At 45.5% G+C, this 19,924-nt stretch overlaps 1 protein-coding gene across 4 annotated transcripts in view; it reads right to left on the minus strand.

Annotated features, from left to right (window-relative positions):
• idh3a (isocitrate dehydrogenase (NAD(+)) 3 catalytic subunit alpha) overlaps positions 1 to 11,991 on the minus strand; it is a 34,787-nt gene extending 22,796 nt beyond the window's left edge. The window contains exons 1-4 of one of the 4 annotated variants that reach the window (XM_078430091.1): positions 11,618 to 11,717; positions 10,062 to 10,121; positions 5,232 to 5,315; positions 2,861 to 2,975 (exon numbers count right to left, since the gene is read on the minus strand). In XM_078430091.1, coding sequence (XP_078286217.1) covers positions 2,861 to 2,975; positions 5,232 to 5,315; positions 10,062 to 10,109 — 247 coding nt within the window. In that variant the 5' untranslated portion in view covers positions 10,110 to 10,121; positions 11,618 to 11,717. Of the gene's footprint in view, positions 1 to 2,860; positions 2,976 to 5,231; positions 5,316 to 10,061; positions 10,122 to 11,525; positions 11,546 to 11,617; positions 11,727 to 11,883 lie in introns of those variants that run through there. The other 3 variants (XM_078430088.1, XM_078430090.1, XM_078430089.1) reach the window with 3 other exon arrangements.
• Positions 11,992 to 19,924: the final 7,933 nt, after the last annotated feature.

Consider the following 19,924-nt stretch of genomic DNA (forward strand, 5'->3'; position numbering starts at 1 on the left):
AGGTGACGGGTCAGGATCCTTCTCAGGAATCGAGAGATGCTGATTTGCCAACGGTGGAAGTTACAAGTTTGCCAGAAAAGAACTGCACTGCAACTTGCAGATGGTCCAGGTAACGCTTAGGATCAGGGCCGACGGGCCAATTCACTGGACTCCTCTATTATAAGAAAATAACTGCAGATGCTGGTACAAATCGATTTATTCACAAAATGCTGGAGTAACTCAGCCTGACCTGCTGAGTTACTCCAGCATTTTGTGAATAAATCACTGGACTCCTCTGCCTGAATGTCTTTTTAAAACAGTGACACAACATGGACAAAGACCCATTGGCCCACCAAGTGCACACCAACCATCGATCACCCGTTCACACTCATTTTATGATATCTAACTTTCTCAGTTGACTAGGAGTAACGTAGAGGCCAATTAACCTACAAAGCCGCACGCCTTTGGGACATGGAAGTTAACCAGAGCACCCACACACGGTCACAGGGAGAACGTGCAAACTCCAGACAGACATCGCCCAGGTTTCTGGCGTTGTGAGGCAGCAGCTCTACCCGCTGCACCACTGTGCTGCCCTGATAGTGCGATGCTTCTGAGTGTTGGAGCTGGAGAGTGGAGATTGCTCCATCGCATTCCTGAACTGTGCCCTGCAGATTTTAACACGTTTTAGGGTGTCGTTACACGTCTCACTCTATACGATACCTAGCCTCTAACTTGCTCTTGCTGCCACCAGTATTTATTACTGATCCAGCCGAATTTCTTATTAACAGTGATGCCCAGGGTGCTAATGAAAGGGAACTCCTTGATAGCAATGATAATGAATATCAAGGTCAAATAGACATCAGGTCCTAGCAGATGGCATGATGTTACTTGCAACCAATCCATCCACACCCAAATGTTGTCCAACTCTTGATGCTTTCAGGCAAGGACAGCTACACTTCAACTAAATGGAACTAAAACCAGCAAATGTTTGCACTTTCAACAGAAGGAAGGTAGTGGATGAAGGAGCTAAAGACCGTAGGGCCATGAGATGAAGGAGCTGAAGACAGGAAGGGCATACTTGCTATTGAGGGAGTGCAGCATTGGTTCACGAGGTTAATTCCCGGGATGGCGGGACTGAACTATGATGAAAGAATGGAGCGACTGGGCTTGTATTCACTGGAATTTAGAAGGACGAGAGGGGATCTTATAGAAACATATAAAATTATTAAGGGATTAGACGCGCTAGATGCAGGAAATATGTTCCCGATGTTGGGGTAGTCCAGAACCAGGGACCACAGTTTGAGAATAAGGGGTAGGTCATGTAGAAATGAGATGAGGAACAGAGAGTTGTGAATTTGTGGAATTCTCTGCCTCAGAAGGCAGTGGAGGCCAATTCACTAGATGCAATCAAAAGAGAGTTAGATAGAGCTTTTAGGGCTAGCGGAATCAAGGGATATGGGGAGAAGACAGGAACGGAGTACTGATTGTGGATGATCAGCCATGATCACATTGAATGGCGGTACTGGCTCGAATGGCATAGTCCTGCACCTATTCTATATGTATCTATGAGATTGCAGCTAGAGTTCCAGGATGTCAGAGTGAAATGTGCTGCAAAATGTTTCCAATAATTTATTTTAAGGGAGTAACATGGCACTGATCACCAAGCTGTGCCAATATATTGTCTACAACAGATTATAAGCAGTGGTACAAACAGCCACAGTGGCACAGGGCTCTCGAGGGGGAGAAAAAGGGCACTTCAGACAATTATTTAAATCACAGAGGTTTTCAGAAACAAAAGTTGCGATGCAATTCAAAAATTATTTTATACTACTGCCAGTTAATAAATAAGTCTTTATGCAAGCTAGTTCTGGGAATGATAAATAAGAGTTCTTTCTATTGTAATAATTTGCACTAACTTTCTCAATCATTTTAAATGCAACATGAAGCTAATAAATCCTCAGTTGACTATAGAAATTCTCTATAAAATAATTACTTGTTACTAAAATACAGACAGGCTTGAAGGGAATCATATGCATTGCACTTTGATACTTATGTGGATGGAAGATTGCAAGGATAGAAAAGCTTCAATAACAAGAAACAAAATCAAGAGGGGTCCACTCAACTATCAATGCAGAGCCCAGCGTTACTCCTCCTGTACAACACGTTATTTGCACCAGTTGCGAGTGGCGTACGGGTGGCGGAAATATTTACACAGCTCCTTTCAGAGGCTCAAGCAGCCCCAATGCCCTTCAACACTACAGTATTTTTAATAATACAGTTGCAATACAGATCTTAATGCACCAGTCAGTTACTACAAACAACAAGGGACTCGACCCAAAATGTCACCTGTTCCTTTTCTCCAGAGATGCTGTCTGACCCGCTGAATTAATCCAGCTTTTACAATAATAATTTTCACTTTAGTGCTCCTGATGGCGGGATAATTCCCCTCACCAAAATAGCATCACAGGACCTTTTATTTGACCCCACGAGGACAGACAGGTCTCAATCTAGTCCTGCATGAAAGACAGCATCTAAAAAAATAAAAGCAGGGTTAGAATAAACGGGTGTCTGATTGTTAGCTGGGGCACAGTGGGCAAAATGGCCTGTTTCCCTGCTGTCTGTCTTGATGGTCCCATTTCCCCGCCGTCTCTCTCCAGAGTCCTGTTTCCCCACGGTCTCTCTCTATGATCCTGTTCAGAGCTGTCTTTCTCCACAACCCCGTTTCCCCACTGCATCTATGATTCACTATCTCGGACTACATTGGGAGTCTTATTGGAGATAAACCTCTAGGCGGTGCTATTTGAACTCAACCATTTGAACAAGAGGCAAAAGTGCCCCTAGAGAGCCACTAATGTTGCAGGCACCAGCACCTATAATGCACCTTTCAATCCAATTTTGTTTATATTCATCGATTCTTTCGCTTCTGGAGGAATAATCCATTTTCCATTTGGTGCTAGGATTGCTGTCACACTCCTCTCCTCCCAACGAATGGGAACCTGCAAATAAAAGGCAAGGAGCTTGAGAAGATTTTCATTTTGTATTTAGTCACAAGGATAACTCTTTTATTTTTCCTTTCCTCCCATTGTACCCCCACCCACACACTTGCAGTAAATCCCCTCAAACAGAGTGGAGGAGACAAGGGCCCTAGTGAGACCGCACCTGGAGTACTGTGTGCAGTTTTGGTCTCCAAATTTGAGGAAGGATATTCTTGCTATTGTGGGCGTGCAGCATAGGTTTACTAGGTTAATTCCCGGAATGGCGGGACTGTCGTATATTGAAAGACCGGAGCGACTAGGCTTGTATACACTGGAATTTAGAAGGATGAGAGGGGATCTTATCGAAACATATAAGATTATTAAGGGGTTGAACACGTTAGAGGCAGGAAACATGTTCCCAATGTTGGGGGGAGTCCAGAACCAAGGGCCACAGTTTAAGAATAAGGGGTAGGCCATTTAGAACGAAGATGAAGAAAAACTTTTTCAGTCAGTTGTAAATCTGTGGAATTCACTGCCTCAGAAGGCAGTGGAGGCCAAGTCTCTGAATGCATTCAAGAGAGCACTAGATAGAGCTCTTAAGGATAGAGGAGTCAGGGGGTATGGGGAGAAGGCAGGAACGAGGTACTGGTTGAGAATGATCAGCCATGATCACATTGAATGGTGGTGCTGGCTCGAAGGGCCGAATGGCCTACTCCTGCACCGAAAGTCTATTGTCTATAAAAAATAAACCACTGGGCAGTATTGGTTAACATTTCTGGTTGACTCAGAGCTGGGGAAAAAGTCGAGTTAAAACGCAGAGAGAAATGGAAAGGTAGAGGAAAACAAAATGGCAAATCTAGAGAAAATAAACGGCAAGAGGGGACGGTGGGTGAAGGTGAGAGTAGCTACAGATAAGGGCATTAACAGTAGAGGGATTGGCAATGATAAAACAGTGGCCTTGTACTTGTGTGGCAGACATTTTTCCACATACCTCAAGCTTGAATACTACCTGGATCTTTCTGCAATTGCAGATGATTCCAGTCCCTATTTAGAGCAACACCGGGCCCATCATTAGATTAGATTCTGGAGCTACAGATGCAGCTACACTTGCAAGGGCAGTAGTGGTTCAAGAAAATGGTTCCTCATCACCTTCTCAAGGACAACAGTTAATAGCTTTGCCAGCAATGATCAAATTCCAAACTGTAAACACTGCGAGTCTCAATGCTGACAACCCTATTTATAAATGTTGGCCCCACTAAAAGATACAACGACTTGAACTTAATATCTTTTAGAAACTTATTTACTCAGATTATCACCCTCCCAATTCCAAGAAAGAAATTATGCGTTAAGAGAGTTAGAGGGTCTGATGGAATTTGAATTCAGTGTAGGATAAAAGTCATTGTATGGAACTCGTTAGCTTGAGGATGCTGTGCAGAATCATGAAAAAAATCTCAGGTTACCAGATACCAAAAATAATTTCAAGTTAAAATGCAAGCGATCAATTAGAAATGTTGGAAAGAGAGGAAGGAAGAGGAGAATGAATGTGATTTGGACATAGAAAATGTCGTGATTTGGTGGGACTCACCTGAACTATCATTACCCACATGCAGCACAGTTACCACTTGTGTGATATATTTGGTGGTGCTGTGATGGTTGCACACAATGGGAGGCGCTGTCTACCATTGTTGTATAATGGTCTAACTGGGGGCACTATGTATAAACACTGCTGTAATTTCTACATGGTGAAACCAAAATGTCTAAAAATACCCTTTAATAAAATCTGACAATGTGCACTTTAACCACGTGTGATTTTTTCTGTTACAAATCTCAAATTGTGGAGTTCAGAGGCAAATAAATAAATGATGGGTCTTTGTTGCAAACATTATGGAGGGCAGTCCCACTTCCTCAACAAAGCATAAAAGATTCAATGCACACATCTCCAAAACGGAACTCAAACCCACAAGCAACTGGTTCAGAGTCAAGAGCAACAACACGAGACCAAGCTGACAGATAATGGCTGATCTGCAGATATCAATAAAATCTGAAACTATGTAAAGCAATGAGACCACAACAGGCAAACTGCAATTTGTACCCAGATCCTCAGGGATGAACAAGAAAATGCATAACTAGTTTTAGCAAGAAATATTACAGAAAACAACTTTGAAAACACCACAGAACCCAATGAGTGAAAAGTTGAAGATAAAAATCAGATTACACATTACATTCAACAACCACATTGTAAAGTATATATGCAATAAAAAAACCAAAATTATTTACTTGAGCAGTATCAAAGATCATCTTGACAGCCTCAGATATCTCTGGACCAATGCCATCACCAGGGATTAATGTTACAGTCCGTACCTGAAACAATTATTGCAATGGTTAGAATAGGTCCCAAGAACATCAAATCTCAAGTTTTGTTCAGTGCCATTTTAAAATTGCAATTATATTTCAGAAGTGCTTTATGCAATGATTCTACCAAACGCACTGGTTCCCCAGTTGCTGCAGAAACTATTGTTTGTGTAATCAGGCAGCTTTTCTACTGTGTACAGTTATGCTGGAAACAAGAGCCGACTAGTTTTGTATCGGGAATTACAAGCTGATTTAAGGTTACGTTTACATGTCAACATATTTTTAGCACTGATCACTAATCATTCACTCACACTGGGGATAACTAGTTATTTTTAGACCCGCCTATACTTTGTGATTCCATAACCATTCAACATTGGAAGGGTTGTTGGCAGAGTACGTCCGTGCAGAGACAAATCCTGTAACATCGCGAGTGCGACTTTTCATTATCAAACATGTTTATTATATTTCTTTACTGAAAACCATTATAAATGTAGGCCAAAGAAAATCCTGCATTTATGGAGACTAAAGGAACTGCAGATGCTGGAATTTTGAGCAAAACCCAAAGTGCTGGAGGAACTCAGTGGGCCAGGCAACATCTATGAAGGGAATGGACACACATTTCAGGTGAGGACTCTTCATCAGACTCCCGACTACCTCCAGCACTTTGGACCCTGCATTTATACTCAAAATCTCATCTTCAGACTGGTTTAAAAGTTGAAAGTAAGCAAAATCAACGAGATGCACAACGCAAATTAACAGAACAGAAAGGGGATCCCTAAATCATTCAAACGTATTTGCCTCAGGGAGATTTCACCACTGCTGGAGAAATACTACATGTGAGCTAGCTGATTTATCAAGACAGCTGTCTAGCAAATCCGCTTGTGTTTTAGAGGATGGATTCAATAGCAGAGGAAGGATTAAGGACAACACTGAAGTGAGTTGAACAGTAGATGCAAGGGGCAGAATCCAATGTCACCAATGAAGTTAACCACCATATCTTCCAATCCTATTTTTCTTTTCTTAGTTAATATTTAATGAGAGGCACTTCAAGTGTTAGAAATGTTTATGTCTCTCAAAACTTATTTTTTTGTTAATTATTCTCTTTTTTAAAAAAGCTGAATTTTCTATTAGATTAGAAAAATGCGAGAAGCACGTCCCTTTAAGCATGCTCTGTCTTTCAATATCACACAATATTATGGCTAGGATAGGTTTAGAGGGTCATGAACCAAACGCAGGTCGATGGGACTAGAGTAGATGGGGCATGCGGGCCGGCATGTCTGAAGAAGGGTCTCGACCCGAAAAGTCACCCATTCCTTCTCTCCAGAGATGCTGCCTGTCCCGCTGAGTTACTCCAGCTTTTTGTTTCTATCTTCGGCATGTGTGATTAGGGCCAAAGGGCCCGTTTCCACACAATATGCCTCTCATGGGCAGTCTGGTCTTTGGCATCACCTCCTCATTTCTGCCTACTCCTCGTGACACCCAATTCCACAGTATGACAAAACCTTACACTTGAATATTCTTAATGTTTGTGCATTCACAGATGTCTGGGGTGAATAATTTCAAAGATACACTAAAGCAGAAAGCTTCCCACAACCCATTGGGCATGGCCTTTATGAAACTACCCCCTCCAATTCGAGAACTGCACCAAGTATAACTACGAAATATCGTGTGTGAGGTAGCTCGTTTATTCAGACAGCTGCCTACCGAAACACCAGTGTTTCAGAAAAATCAAATATCATATGGCAAATCGTCCTCTGAAAATATTAAATATTTAAGTGAGATTCTGACTCATTCCTTTAAACCTCATAGGGTAGGCCATTTTGCCCATTTCCCCCCTCTGAGCTCAGGAGACAATCCAATGAACCCTCATTGAGCCATCTTCAAGGAGATGCTTTCCTTATTTTAAGAGGGAAAGCACACATAATCAAAGATACACACAAAAAGTTTAAGTAACTCAGAGGGACAGGCAGCATCTCTGGAGAGAAGGAATGGGGGGGCGTTTCAATTCGAGACCCTTCTTCAGACCCGAAACGTCACCCATTCCTTCTCTCCAGAGATGCTGCCTGTCCCACTGAGTTACTCCAACTTTTTGTGTCTATCTTTGGTTTAAAACAGCATCTGCAGTTCCTTCCTATACAAGCACAGGTGAGGTTCAGTTCTGCAAGAATTGGCATCTTCTCAGGGCAAATAGGATTAGCGGAGCTTCTGTCCCAGGGCAGCGTGGAGGTGGGGCCTGAGCTAGCGAGCTCTGACTGCCAGGAGCCAGTTCTCCTGGCGACAGCATAGATGGGCTCTAAGCGGATTGACAAGCTGCTGGTTCAAACACCGCAACTGATTCGTGGTGGCAGAGAGTGCAACCAGAAAAGTTGGGCTGCTTGCCTGGGGCTGGAATTAGAGAGGAACAAAAGTAGCTGCACAAAGCCTGTCAGACCATAGTTCACGTCCGAGAAACTTCATCAGACTTGCCAGAGAGTGTCTACCCAAAAGGTTAACTGTTTTACTTTCAACAGGTCAGGGAACACCTGAAGAATGTTTAGGTTAGTTTAGCTTTGAGACCAAACTATTTTTTGTAAACCAGTATTTTACTGGTCCACGCCGGTCAGTGAACCCCGCATATTAACACTATCCTACACACACTAGGGACATTTTTTTCCTTTACCAAGCCAATTAACCTACCTACCTGTACCTCTTTAGAGTGTGGCAGGAAACCGAAGATCGCGGAGAAAACCCACACAGGTCACGCGGAGAACGTACAAACTCCGAACTGACAGCACCCATAGTCAGGATCGTAGAAAGATATATACCATTGGAGGCCAGAGGAATAATTTTAATTTTTTTTCCCCATGGAAATCTGGTTAAGGGGAGATTGGGTTGAACATGTAAAGATGCTATGGAAACTAACAACCAAGAAACTAGCATATTTCTAGGTCAGGGATGACAATTGAAAAATTAAAGAGTGCAGCCAGGAGACACTTTGCTAATGGTGAATTCATTGCGAGAGTATTTGAGTTTAGGGGCAAAGAGGTCCTACTGCAATTGTACAGGGCCCTGGTGAGACTGCACGGAGTATTGTGTGCAATGTTGGTCTCCAAATTTGAGGAAGGACATTATTGCTATTGAGGGAGTGTGGCGTAGGTTCACCAGGTTAATTCTCGGGATGTCGGGACTGACATTTGATGAAACAATGGGTTGACTGGACTTGTATTCACTGGAATTTTGCAAGGATGAGAGGGAATCTTATCGAAACATATAAAAAATTTAAAGGATTGGACAGGCTGGATGTGGGGAAAAATGTTCCCAATGGTGGGGGAATCCAGAACCAAGGGTCACAGTTTAAGAATAAGGGGCAGGCCATTTAGGACTGAGATGGGGAAACATTTTTTCACCCAGAGAGTTGTGAATCTGTGGAATTCTCTGCCACAGAAGGCAGTTCACTGGATGTTTTCAAGAGTTAGATTTAGCTCTTAGGGCTAAAGGAATCAAGGGATATGGGGGAAAAGCAGGAACGGGGTACTGATTTTAAATGATAGCCTACTCCTGCAACTATTTTTCTGTTTCTAAAAGGTTTGTAATTCTTCATTAACAGATCAATCCTTAAATCATATGTGAAAGATGAGCAAGAGTTTTGTATATTAGATTATATGGGGGAAAAGATAGGAAGTTGAATTACAATGTTATTCACAACATGATTGAAAAATGAGGGGCATGTCTTATTCCTATCCATGTTCTCCAGATTTGCTGCCTGACCTTCTGAGTTACTCCAGTACTTTGCATTTTTTTTTTGTAAACCAGCATCCACACTTCACAATGAGAATACACACACACACACACACACAATACTGCAAATACTGGTTTACAAAAAATACACAAAGTGTTAGAGTAACCCAACAGGTCGGGCAGCATCTCTGGAGAACAAAGGTAGGTGAGATATAAGAAAATAACTGCAGATGCTGGTACAAATCGATTTATTCACAAAATGCTGGAGTAACTCAGCAGGTCAGGCAGCATCTTGGGAGAGAAGGAATGGGTGACGTTTTGGGTCGAGACCCTTCTTCAGATGTTTTGGGTTGGGACACTTCTTCAGACACTTTTAAATACAAATCTTGCCTTGGATACACATTCCACAAACAAATACAAAATAAAGCACTTCACCACATGCAACATATACAGAAAATGTTAGCAAAATTCAGCATTTCAGGCAGCACCAGCAGAAAGAAACAAAGTCAATTTCAGGGAAAAAATTGCAGATGCTGATTTAAATCGAAGGTAGACACCAAAAGCTGGAGCAACTCAGCAGGTCAGGCAGCATCTTTGGAGAGAAGGAATGGGTGAAGTTTCGGGTTGAGACCCTTTTTCAGACTGAAGAAGGGTCTCGACCCATTCCTTCTCTCCAGAGATGCTGCCTGACCCGCTGAGTTACTCCAGCTTTTTGTGTCTACCTTCAAAGTCAATGTTCATACTGGAATCCCTTCATGAGAACATTGATTCTCAGCATTTCTAGAATTTTTGTTTTCCACACTGTGATAAAATATTGCAGTGTCTTAAACACTTGCATATTGTTTATTTTAGGCACATAAGACACAGAAGAGTCTGGGCCATGCTGTGTGCAAATGCCAGTTAAGGCTGTATGAGAATGAATAAACAACAGCATTGCAGAGAACATCATCCCCATTAGAAAAGATCAGCAGAAAGTAGCAATCACAAGATTATTTGTGCAAAGGTCACTGCAACTCTGATAAAAGCCGAAATACTAACATCAGACATGGTCCTGATGACTGAGGTGTGGCTCTTCGCTGCTCCCATTGCACTGGATATCTGAAAGACAAACAGGAGAAATGCCACCAGCACTTCAGTTGGCTCAGTTAGCTCCATCAACACCTTGGTCCCTCATCTCACTCTTGACACTCCTCCATTCCCAGCTCATATATGACAAAGCACACCCACTGTGCCCCGACACATTTCATTACAGAGATCATTCAGCCCATCTCACCCATGACAGCTCTCATTATATTCCCATTCCCACATTTATTTCCACAATCTACACTCTCTTTCATAGTCATCAAGTTCCCACCTATAACAGGGACAATTCTGTGGCCAATTAATCTACTGGGGTGCAGAGAAAACTGAAGCACTCTGGAGAAAATCAACAATCACAGCATAATGTCCACACAAGCAGAAGCTGGAGCAAAGAGGAGGAAGTCCATCTTGTGCCTGAGCGAACTAGATTCTGGTTTACATCGAAGATAGACACAAAATGCTGGAGTATCTCAGCAGGACAGGCAGCATCTCTGGTGAGAAGCAATGGGTGAAGTTTCAGACTGACGGGTCTCGACCCAAAATGTCACCCATTCCTTCTCTCCAGAGACGTTGCCTGTCCCGTTGAGTTACTCCAGTATTCTGTGTCTATCATTAAGCTCATCTTGTCCTCACCATCCTGCAACATCCCATGTCCTCCCCGAATTGTCAGAACCCTGCACCATATCATTGGAACTAGATTCTCAATATCCTTGCCAACCCCAACTCGCCCACTCTACCCATCTTACTCTCTCAACTGCCCCACACCAATCCACCCAGCTCCCCCCCCCCTCCTCCCCCAAAGGATCCAACTGATTAATTACTCATCATCCTTCCACCCACGCACACACTAAATCAAGGACGTCTCCTTCATCTCTTTCAAGAGAGAACTAGATAGAGCTCTTAAGGATAACGGAGTCAGGGGGTATGGGGAGAAGGCAGGAACGGGGTACTGATTGAGAATGATCAGCCATGATCACATTGAATGGCGGTGCTGGCTCGAAGGGCCGAATGGCCTCCTCCTGCACCTATTGTCTATTGGCATAGAAGATTTCAAGAGAGAGTTAGATTTAGCTCTTAGGGCTAAGGGAATCAAGGGATATGGGGAAAAAGCTGACACGTGGTACTGATTTTGGATGATCAGCCATTATCTTATTGCATGGCAGTGCCGGCTCGAAGGGCCGAATGGCCTCCGCCTGCACCTATTTTCTATGTTTCTATCTGCCTCCATTGATTAACCCGGCCACACCGCAGCGTCCCAGCCTCTTGCCCATCCATCTCTCCTCAGTTAAGACACAAAATGTTGGGGGTAACTCAGCGGGACGGGCATCTTCTCTGGAGAGAAGGAATGGGTCGAGACCCTTCCCAAAACATCACCCACTCCTCCTCCCCGGAGATGCTGCCCGTCCCGCTGAGTTACCGCACCATTTTGTGCCCATCTTCGGTGTGTGTCACCCGGCATCTGCAGTTCCTCTCTCCTCAGTGTCGAGCGTTTAACCCCGAGCACCACCACCCACCCCCGGCGCTGCTTCTTCCGCCCTGCTCTGGCGCGGACACGGTGCTCGGATCCCTGGCCTGGCTCCTGCAGTGGACCCGTTACCCTTTGAATGACCCTCACTCAGGCCGCTCGTCTCCCCGCCCCCTCACCCTCCTGCTCGACGCCCATGTGCTGCCCGCGCGTCAAGGGCACTCGACGCTCGAGCTGCTCCGCGGTTGCCGCCCAGACGCAGAGAGGCCCCGAACCGCAGGGGAAGCGCCCGCTCGAACCCGCCTGCATCCTCACCGTCCTCCTCCACAGACCCGCCGCCATCTTGGTGCGGCGTTACGCGGCTCCAACCCGCAGCTCCCGGTCACCACGGGTCCCGGGCCGCCTAAAGCCCGCCCCCCTCGCGGCGCCATAGGACCCGACCTCTCCCAATCACAGGCCCCGGGACGCGCAAAGCCCGCCCTCTCCCGTCACCAATAGGACCATTCCGCTGCCAATCACAGGTATCACGCCCCTAAAGCCTGACTCGTATCGCCATTGGACCAATGCGCTGCCAATCGCAAGGACCTTGACCCCCAACGCCCGCCCCGTGTCGCTATTGGGCCAATGCGCTGCCAATCACGGGTTCCGTGCCCCCCCAAGCCCCCGTGTCGTCATTGGACCAATGAGCTGCCAATCACAGGTTCCGTCCCACCAAAGCCTACCTCCGTTTCGCCATTGGGCCAAACAGCTGCCAATCACAGGGTCGGGTCCAAGGCCCACCCCCATATCGCCATTGGACTAATGCGCCGCCAATCACACGGACCCCGCTCCCAAAGCTCTCTACCGTGTCTCCATTGGACCAATGCACTGCCAATCACAAGGTCCACCCCCCCCATAGCCCGCCTCCTCCATCCAATGGGCTGGTCTTCACTGGAATTTACAAGGAATTTACAATCGACTGGGCTTGTCTTCACTGGGATTTACAAGGATGAGAGGGGATCTTACACAAACATGTAACATTCTTAAGAGGATTGGACAGGCTAGATGCAGGAAAAATGTTCCCCATGTTGGGGAAGTCCAGAACCAGGGGTCACACAGTTTAAGAATAAGGGGTAGGCCATTTAGGACTTTTTCACCCAGAGAGTTGTGAATCTGTCTGCCACAGGAGGCAGGGGAGGCCAGTTCACTGGATGTATTCAAGAGAGAGTTGGATATAGCTCGAAGATAGACACAAAATGCTGGAGTAATTCTGCGGGTCAGGCAGCATCTCTGGAGAAGGAATGGGTGACATTTCGGGACGGGATAAGGGATAAGGGAAACGAGAGATATAGAGGGTGATGTGGAGAGATAAAGAACAATGAAAAATATGCAAAAAAGTAACGATGATAAAGGAAACGCTATTATTTATCGGGTGAAAATGAGAAGTTAGTGCGATTTGGCTGGGGGCGAGACAGAGAGGGAATGCCGGGGCTATCTGAAGTGAGTGAAATCAATATTCATACCACTGGGCTGTAAACTGCCCAAGCAAAATATGAGTTGCTGTTCCTCCAATTTGCATTTAGCCTCACTCTGACAATGGAGGAGACCGAGGACAGAAAGGTGTGTGTAGGAATGGGAAGGGGAATTAAAGTGTCCAACAACCGGGAGATCAGGTTGGTTCACGAGGGCTGAGCGAAGGTGTTCCGTGAAACGATCGCCCAGTCTGCGTTTGGTCTCACTGATGTATAATAATAATAATAATAATCATAATAATCATAATAATAATAATGCATTACATTTATATAGCGCTTTTCTAACACTCAAAGACGCTTTACAAGGTTTACTAAAACATAAAAGAAAATAAATCGATAAATGAGTAAACGAAGAGAAAAGGAAAAAGAAGGTGAGGTAACGGTCAGTGATTGAAGGCAGTGCTGAACAGATGAGACTTCAGTGATGTTTTGAATGTGGTGAGTGAGGAGGAGTCTCTGACGGTTTGGGGTAGTGAGTTCCAGAGGGTGGGAGCAGCGATGGAGAAAGCCCTGTCCCCCCAGGATCTGAGTTTGGTCCGGATGGGGGGGGACAGGAGATTAGCAGCAGCAGAGCGGAGGGTACGGGTGGGAGTGTGTCTGTGGAGGAGGTCAGTCAGGTAGGATGGGGCCAGGTTATGGAGGGCTCTGTATGTCATGAGGAAGATTTTGTACTGGATTCTCTGGGGGATGGGGAGCCAGTGGAGTTTGTAAAGGACGGGGGTGATATGGTCACGGATCGGGGAGTGGGTGAGTAGACGGACAGCGGAGTTCTGGATGTGTTGGAGTTTGTTGATGATTTTTGAGGGTGAACCATAGAGGAGGCTGTTGCAGTAGTCCAGACGGGAGGTGATGAAGGCGTGGATGAGGGTTTCAGCAGCTGTGGAGGAGAGGGATGGACGGAGACGGGCGATGTTTTTGAGGTGGAAGAAGGCTGTCTTGGTGATGTGTTTGTCGAAGGAGAGGGTTTGATCAAGGATGATTCCAAGATTCCGGATGTGAGGGGAGGTGGATACTGGGAAACCATCAATATTGAGGGTGAAGTTGTGGGTGGATTTGGTGAGGGTTTTTGGTCCAATGATGATGATTTCAGATTTGTCGCAATTGAGTTTGAGAAAATTGAATTGAAGCCAAGATTTTATTTCAGTGATGCAGTTTGTCAGGGTAGAGTGCGTAGTGGTGGAGATTGACTTGGTGGAGATGAGGAGCTGGATATCATCGGCATAGCAGTGGAACTTGAGTCCATGACGGCGGATTAATTGACCAAGTGGGAACAGGTACAGGATGAAGAGGAGGGGGCCAAGAACTGAACCTTGGGGGACACCTTGGGGGAGGGAAGCGGTGGGGGATTTGCAGTTATTAATGGAGATGAACTGGTGCCTGTCGGAGAGGTATGATTTGATCCAGGATAGGGCTGTGCCGGTGATGTTAAAGGTGGTTTCAAGTCGGGTAAGGAGGATGGAGTGATTTATGGTGTCAAAGGCGGTGTTGAGGTCGAGTAGGATGAGAATGTTGAGGTTGCCAGCGTCAGAGGAGAGGAGAGGAGAAGGTCATTGGTGATTTTGAGGAGTGCAGTTTCAGTACTGTGGTTGGAGCGGAATCCGGATTGGAATGTTTCATACAGGTTATTGGTAGAGAGGTGATGTTTGAGTTGAGAAGCTACAGCGCGTTCCAAAACTTTGGACAGAAAGGGTAGGTTGGAGATTGGCCTGAAGTTGTTTGGGGTGTCAGGGTTGAGTCCAGGTTTTTTCAGAATAGGGGTGACAGCAGCGATTTTGAGGGATGGCGGGACGATGCCAGTGGACAGGGAGGAGTTTATTGTTGCAGTGATAAGTGGAGAGAGAGTAGGAAGGCTGGCCTTGACAAAGCTGGAAGGGATGGGGTCCAGAGAGCAGGTGGCAGTTTTCATTCCTGTGAAGAGGTCAGAGAGGTCGGTGGTGGAGACTGGGGAGAACTGAGACAGGGGTTGACAGGATAAGGGGGAGCAGGTGGTTTGAGGGGGAGCAGGTGCGTTGGTGGTTAAGGAGCTGTAGATGTTGTCTATTTTGCTTTGGAAGAATGAAAGGAAAGAGGTGCATTTGTCGACTGTGTATAAGAGTCCGCATCTTGAACAATGGATACAGTAGATGAGGTTGGAGGAGGTGCAAGTGAACCTTTGCCTAACCTGAAAGGACTGCCGGGGTCTCTGGACAGAGTCGAGGGAGGAGGTGTAGGGACAGGTGTTGCATCTTCTGCGGTTGCAGGGGAAGGTACCTGGGGAGCGGGTGTTTTGGGTGGGAAGGGACGAGTTAACCAGGGAGTTGCAGAGGGAACGGTCTCTGCGGAAGGCAGAAAGGGGTGGAGATGGGAAAATATGGCTAGAGGTGGGATCCCGTTGGAGATGGTGGAAATTTCAGAGGATTATGTGTTGTCTGTGACGGCTGATGGGGCGGAAGGTGAGGACTAGGGGGACTCTGTCTCTGTTGCGACTGGGGGAGGGGGAGCAAGGGCAGAGCTCTTGGGGCAAACAGAATCAAGGGATATGGGGAGAAAGCAGGAACGGGGTACTGATTCTGGATGATCAGCCATGATCACGTTGAATGGTAGTTCTGGCTCGAAGGGCCGAATGGGTTACTCCTGCACCTATTTTCTATAATTCTATGTTTCACCATAGGACCATCTGATCCACCTTCAGGTTCTGAATGCTCTCAAATAAACAAGAACGATCCCATGGCAATATTTAAACACGAGATACAAAGGGCTGCCAAGGCTGGAATTTTAAGCAAAACAGTGACTCGAGTCAGAAGAAAGGTCCCGACCCCAAAACAACGAGTCCATTTCCTCCACAGCTGTTGCCTGACCAGCTGAGATAGTCCAGTACTTTGTAATTTGCGTTAAACAGGCGACTTCTTATAGTGACAGAGAAGGCCGACATTTAACTCTTCTGGGCTATGCAGGCTTGCATGGGACCTGTCTCATTTCCATGGAGTCTCATTTCCTTCTCCCTATCACGCAGTAGTGCCACACCATTGCCAAAGCAGACAGTGAAATTGTACACATTACTTCCTGCCGTGTAGTCCTATAATTTTGCAACAGGTGAATGTAGCATGGTGTTAACAACTCACCTGTGCTGCAAACCTGACCCTGGTTAGAGACCGACTTCGGGAGCTCCAAGCCGCAGGAGCTTCGACCGCCCCAACGTGGGAGCTTCGACCGACCCGACGTGGGAGCTTCAATCACCCCGACTGCGATGGTCCGACTGCCCTGACCGCGGGAGAATAAGGAGGGAGGAAGAAGCTTGGATTTTATTGCCTTCCATCACAGTGAGGAATGTGGGGAATCAGCCGTGGTGGATGTTTATGTAGTTGTGTGTCATGTTGCTTTTTTGTTTAATGTGGCTGTATGGTAATTCAAATATCACCGTACCTTAATTGGTACACGTGAAAATAAAAGAGCTTTGTACCTTTGAAATACCGTAGAGCTAATCGGCACGAAGTGAGCCAGTCAACCCATAACTAAAGCTCTTTGAAAGCTCTTCCAGCCTGGCTCTCCTAATTTCCTAGTTACTCAGTCTGATGAAGGGTCTCGACCACAAACGTCACCCATTTCTCTTCTCCAGAGATGCTACCTGACCCGCCGAGTTACACCAGCATTTTGTGTCTATCTCCTAGTTTCCCCTTTTTAGAATGTATTCAGTAGTGTCTTGAAAGTCACCACGGAATCTGCTCTCTGCCACCCTTCTAATGTGTTCCAGACTATTTACAATTTACTGTGTAGAAGGAGTTTATCACTAGTAGTTATTTTATCAATTACTTATGTTCTCCAGTAAGTGACTCTGCCTGACTTCCTTTCTCGAGGAGATGAAGCAATTTACTTCCAATTGCCTGCTTCATCATTAATAGATAGAAATGCAATCAATTGGTATTGAGTTCCTGATGACATACACTGTGGTATGAACAACATTTTATCTAATGAAAATTAACTCATTCCTGCCTTGGCCAGAAGGCAGAGAAAGTACAGTTATTTGTGAACGGCACAGTTGGTAGAGCTGCTGCCTCATAGCACCAGTGACCGGGGTTCGATTCTGACCTCAGGTGCTGACTGTGTGGAGTTTGCACATTATTCCCACCCGGCACTCTGGCTTTCTCCCGCATCCCAATGATGTGCGGGTTTGTAGGTTAATTAATCTCCGTAACTTGCCCCTCGTGTGTTGGAAGTGGATGAGAAAATGGGATAACAGCTAGTGTGAATGGATGATCGATGGTCATCGTGGACTCAGTGGGCAAAAGGGCCTATTTGCATGCTGCATCTCTTTAAAGAATGTTTAAAGGTGGTTATGGGGATTTATAAATCTTTGGGACAATGGGTATTTAAGTGTACTAATGCCTTGATTTTAGTTCAGTGTTAGTGTTTAGTGTTAGGGTAGTTTAATGTCAACAATTGATATAAAAGTTGTCCTTGTTTTAACATTTCAAAAGGTTGCACCATAAATATCTTTACCAGGATGTTTGGTATGAAATCATGTTTTTCTCAAGGAGGTGTCACATTCTGATAGGCGGAACCATCTTCTGATTGTGACTTATCAGCAAGCTAAAGTCCAATGACAAAGATTATTCTGCTCAACCCTGGCTTCATTCCTTTTTGTGGTTATACTGAACGCCACAGCACATGTATAAAACAGCACAATCTACTTCCGAGCCCTCAGTAATACTGAATCCGGTAAGGACATTCCACAAAAAGGTAAAAGCAGTCCAAACCATGAGATAGATACAAAATGCTGGAGTAACTCAGTGGGTCAGGCAGCATCTCTGGACGTTTCGAGTCAAGACCCTTCTTCAGTCAGTGTAGTGAGCAGGTGAAATGTAAAGGGAATTTAAGGGATAGGTGTTTCCATACAGAAGGTGTAATATAAGAAGATAACTGCAGATGCTAGTACAAATTGAAGGTATTTATTCACAAAAATGCTGGAGTAACTCAGCAGGTCAGGCAGTATCTCAGGAGAGAAGGAATGGGTGACGTTTCGGGTCGAGACCCAAAACGTCCCCCGTTCCTTCTCGCCTGAGATGCTGCCTGACCTGCTGAGTTACTCCAGCATTTTGTGAATAAATCCATACAGAAGGTGGTGATTATCTCAAACAAGCTACAGAACAGAAGAGTTGGTGGAGGCAGATATAATTACATTAATTAAAATTCATTCAGACAGGCACTTAGATAGAAAGGGTATAGAGGGATACGAAATTAAAGGAGGCAAATTTAATGAGCATAGATAGGGCTGAAAGGCCATGTCTTGTACTCCAATCCGCTTATTGTTAAGACAGACAGAGCAGAGCTTGCTGAAACAGTTTATGAACCACACAGCTCTACTGCTGGATCTTGGAGGCATATAGACAATAGACAATAGGTGCAGGAGGAGGCCATTCGGTCCTTCGAGCCAGCACCACCATTCAATGTGATCATGGCTGATCATTCTCAATCAGTACCCCGTTCCTGCTTTCTCCCCATACCCCCTGACTCCGCTATCCTTAAGAGCTCTATCTAGCTCTCTCTTGAATGTATTCAGAGAATTGGCCTCCACTGCCCTCTGAGGCAGAGAATTCCACAGATTCACAACTCTCTGACTAAAAAAGTTTTTCCTCATCTCTGTTCTAAATGGCCTACCCCTTATTTGCCTAGTCAAACCGCATGTCAAAAACCTCGGCATGATATTTGACTCTGCATTAAAATTTGATAAGCAAGTCAACGCTGTGGTAAAAGCCAGCTTCTTCCAACTTCGAACCATAGCTAAAATCAAACCTTTCCTCAAATTCGACGACACAGAAAAAATCATTCACGCTTTCATTTCCTCCCGCCTAGACTACTGCAACTCCCTATATACTGGGATCAGCCAATCTTCCCTGTCCCGCCTGCAACTGGTCCAAAACGCCGCAGCGAGACTCCTGACGGGTACCCGTAAAAGGGACCACATCACCCCGATTCTGGCCTCTCTCCACTGGCTCCCTGTACGGTACAGAATCAACTTCAAGCTCCTCCTATTCACGTATAAAGCCCTAAATGGACACTCCCCCCCCCTACATCAAAAATCTTCTAACCCCCCTCTCTAACTCCAGGTCCCTCAGATCGGCCGACTTGGGGCTATTCACTATCCCGCGGTCTAGGCTTAAACTCAGGGGTGACCGCGCTTTTGCGGTTGCAGCTCCTAGACTGTGGAACAGCATCCCTCTCCCCATCAGAACTACCCCCTCGATCGACTCCTTTAAGTCCAGGCTCAAAACATATTTCTACTCCCTAGCGTTTGAGGCTCATTGAGGAGGCGCTGTGAACTGTTTGCGTGCTACTGTATGTTTTCATTTTTTTTTCTATTGGAACCTAATCAAATGTACAGCACTTTGGTCAACGTGGGTTGTTTTTAAATGTGCTATACAAATAAAATTGACTTGACTTGAAAATTGACTTATTCTTAAACTGTGGCCCCTGGTTCTGGACTCCCGCAACATTGGGAACATGTTTCCTGCCTCTAACATGTCCAACCCCTTAATAATCTTATATGTTTCGATAAGATCTCCTCTCATCCTTCTAAATTCCAGTGTATACAAACCTAGTCGCTCCAGCCTTTCAACATATGACAGTCCCGCCATTCCGGGAATTAACCTAGTAAACCTACGCTGCACGCCCTCAATAGCAAGAGTATCCTTCCTCAAATTTGGAGACCAAAACTGCACACAGTACTCCAGGTGCGGTCTCACCAGGGCCCTGTACAACTGCAGAAGGACCTCTTTGCTCCTATACTCAACTCCTCTTGTTATGAAGGCCAACATTCCATTGGCTTTCTTCACTGCCTGCTGTACCTGCATGCTTCCTTTCAGTGACTG

Source organism: Rhinoraja longicauda, chromosome 38 (genome assembly GCF_053455715.1).
Source record: "Rhinoraja longicauda isolate Sanriku21f chromosome 38, sRhiLon1.1, whole genome shotgun sequence".
NCBI classification, from domain to species: domain Eukaryota; kingdom Metazoa; phylum Chordata; class Chondrichthyes; order Rajiformes; family Arhynchobatidae; genus Rhinoraja; species Rhinoraja longicauda.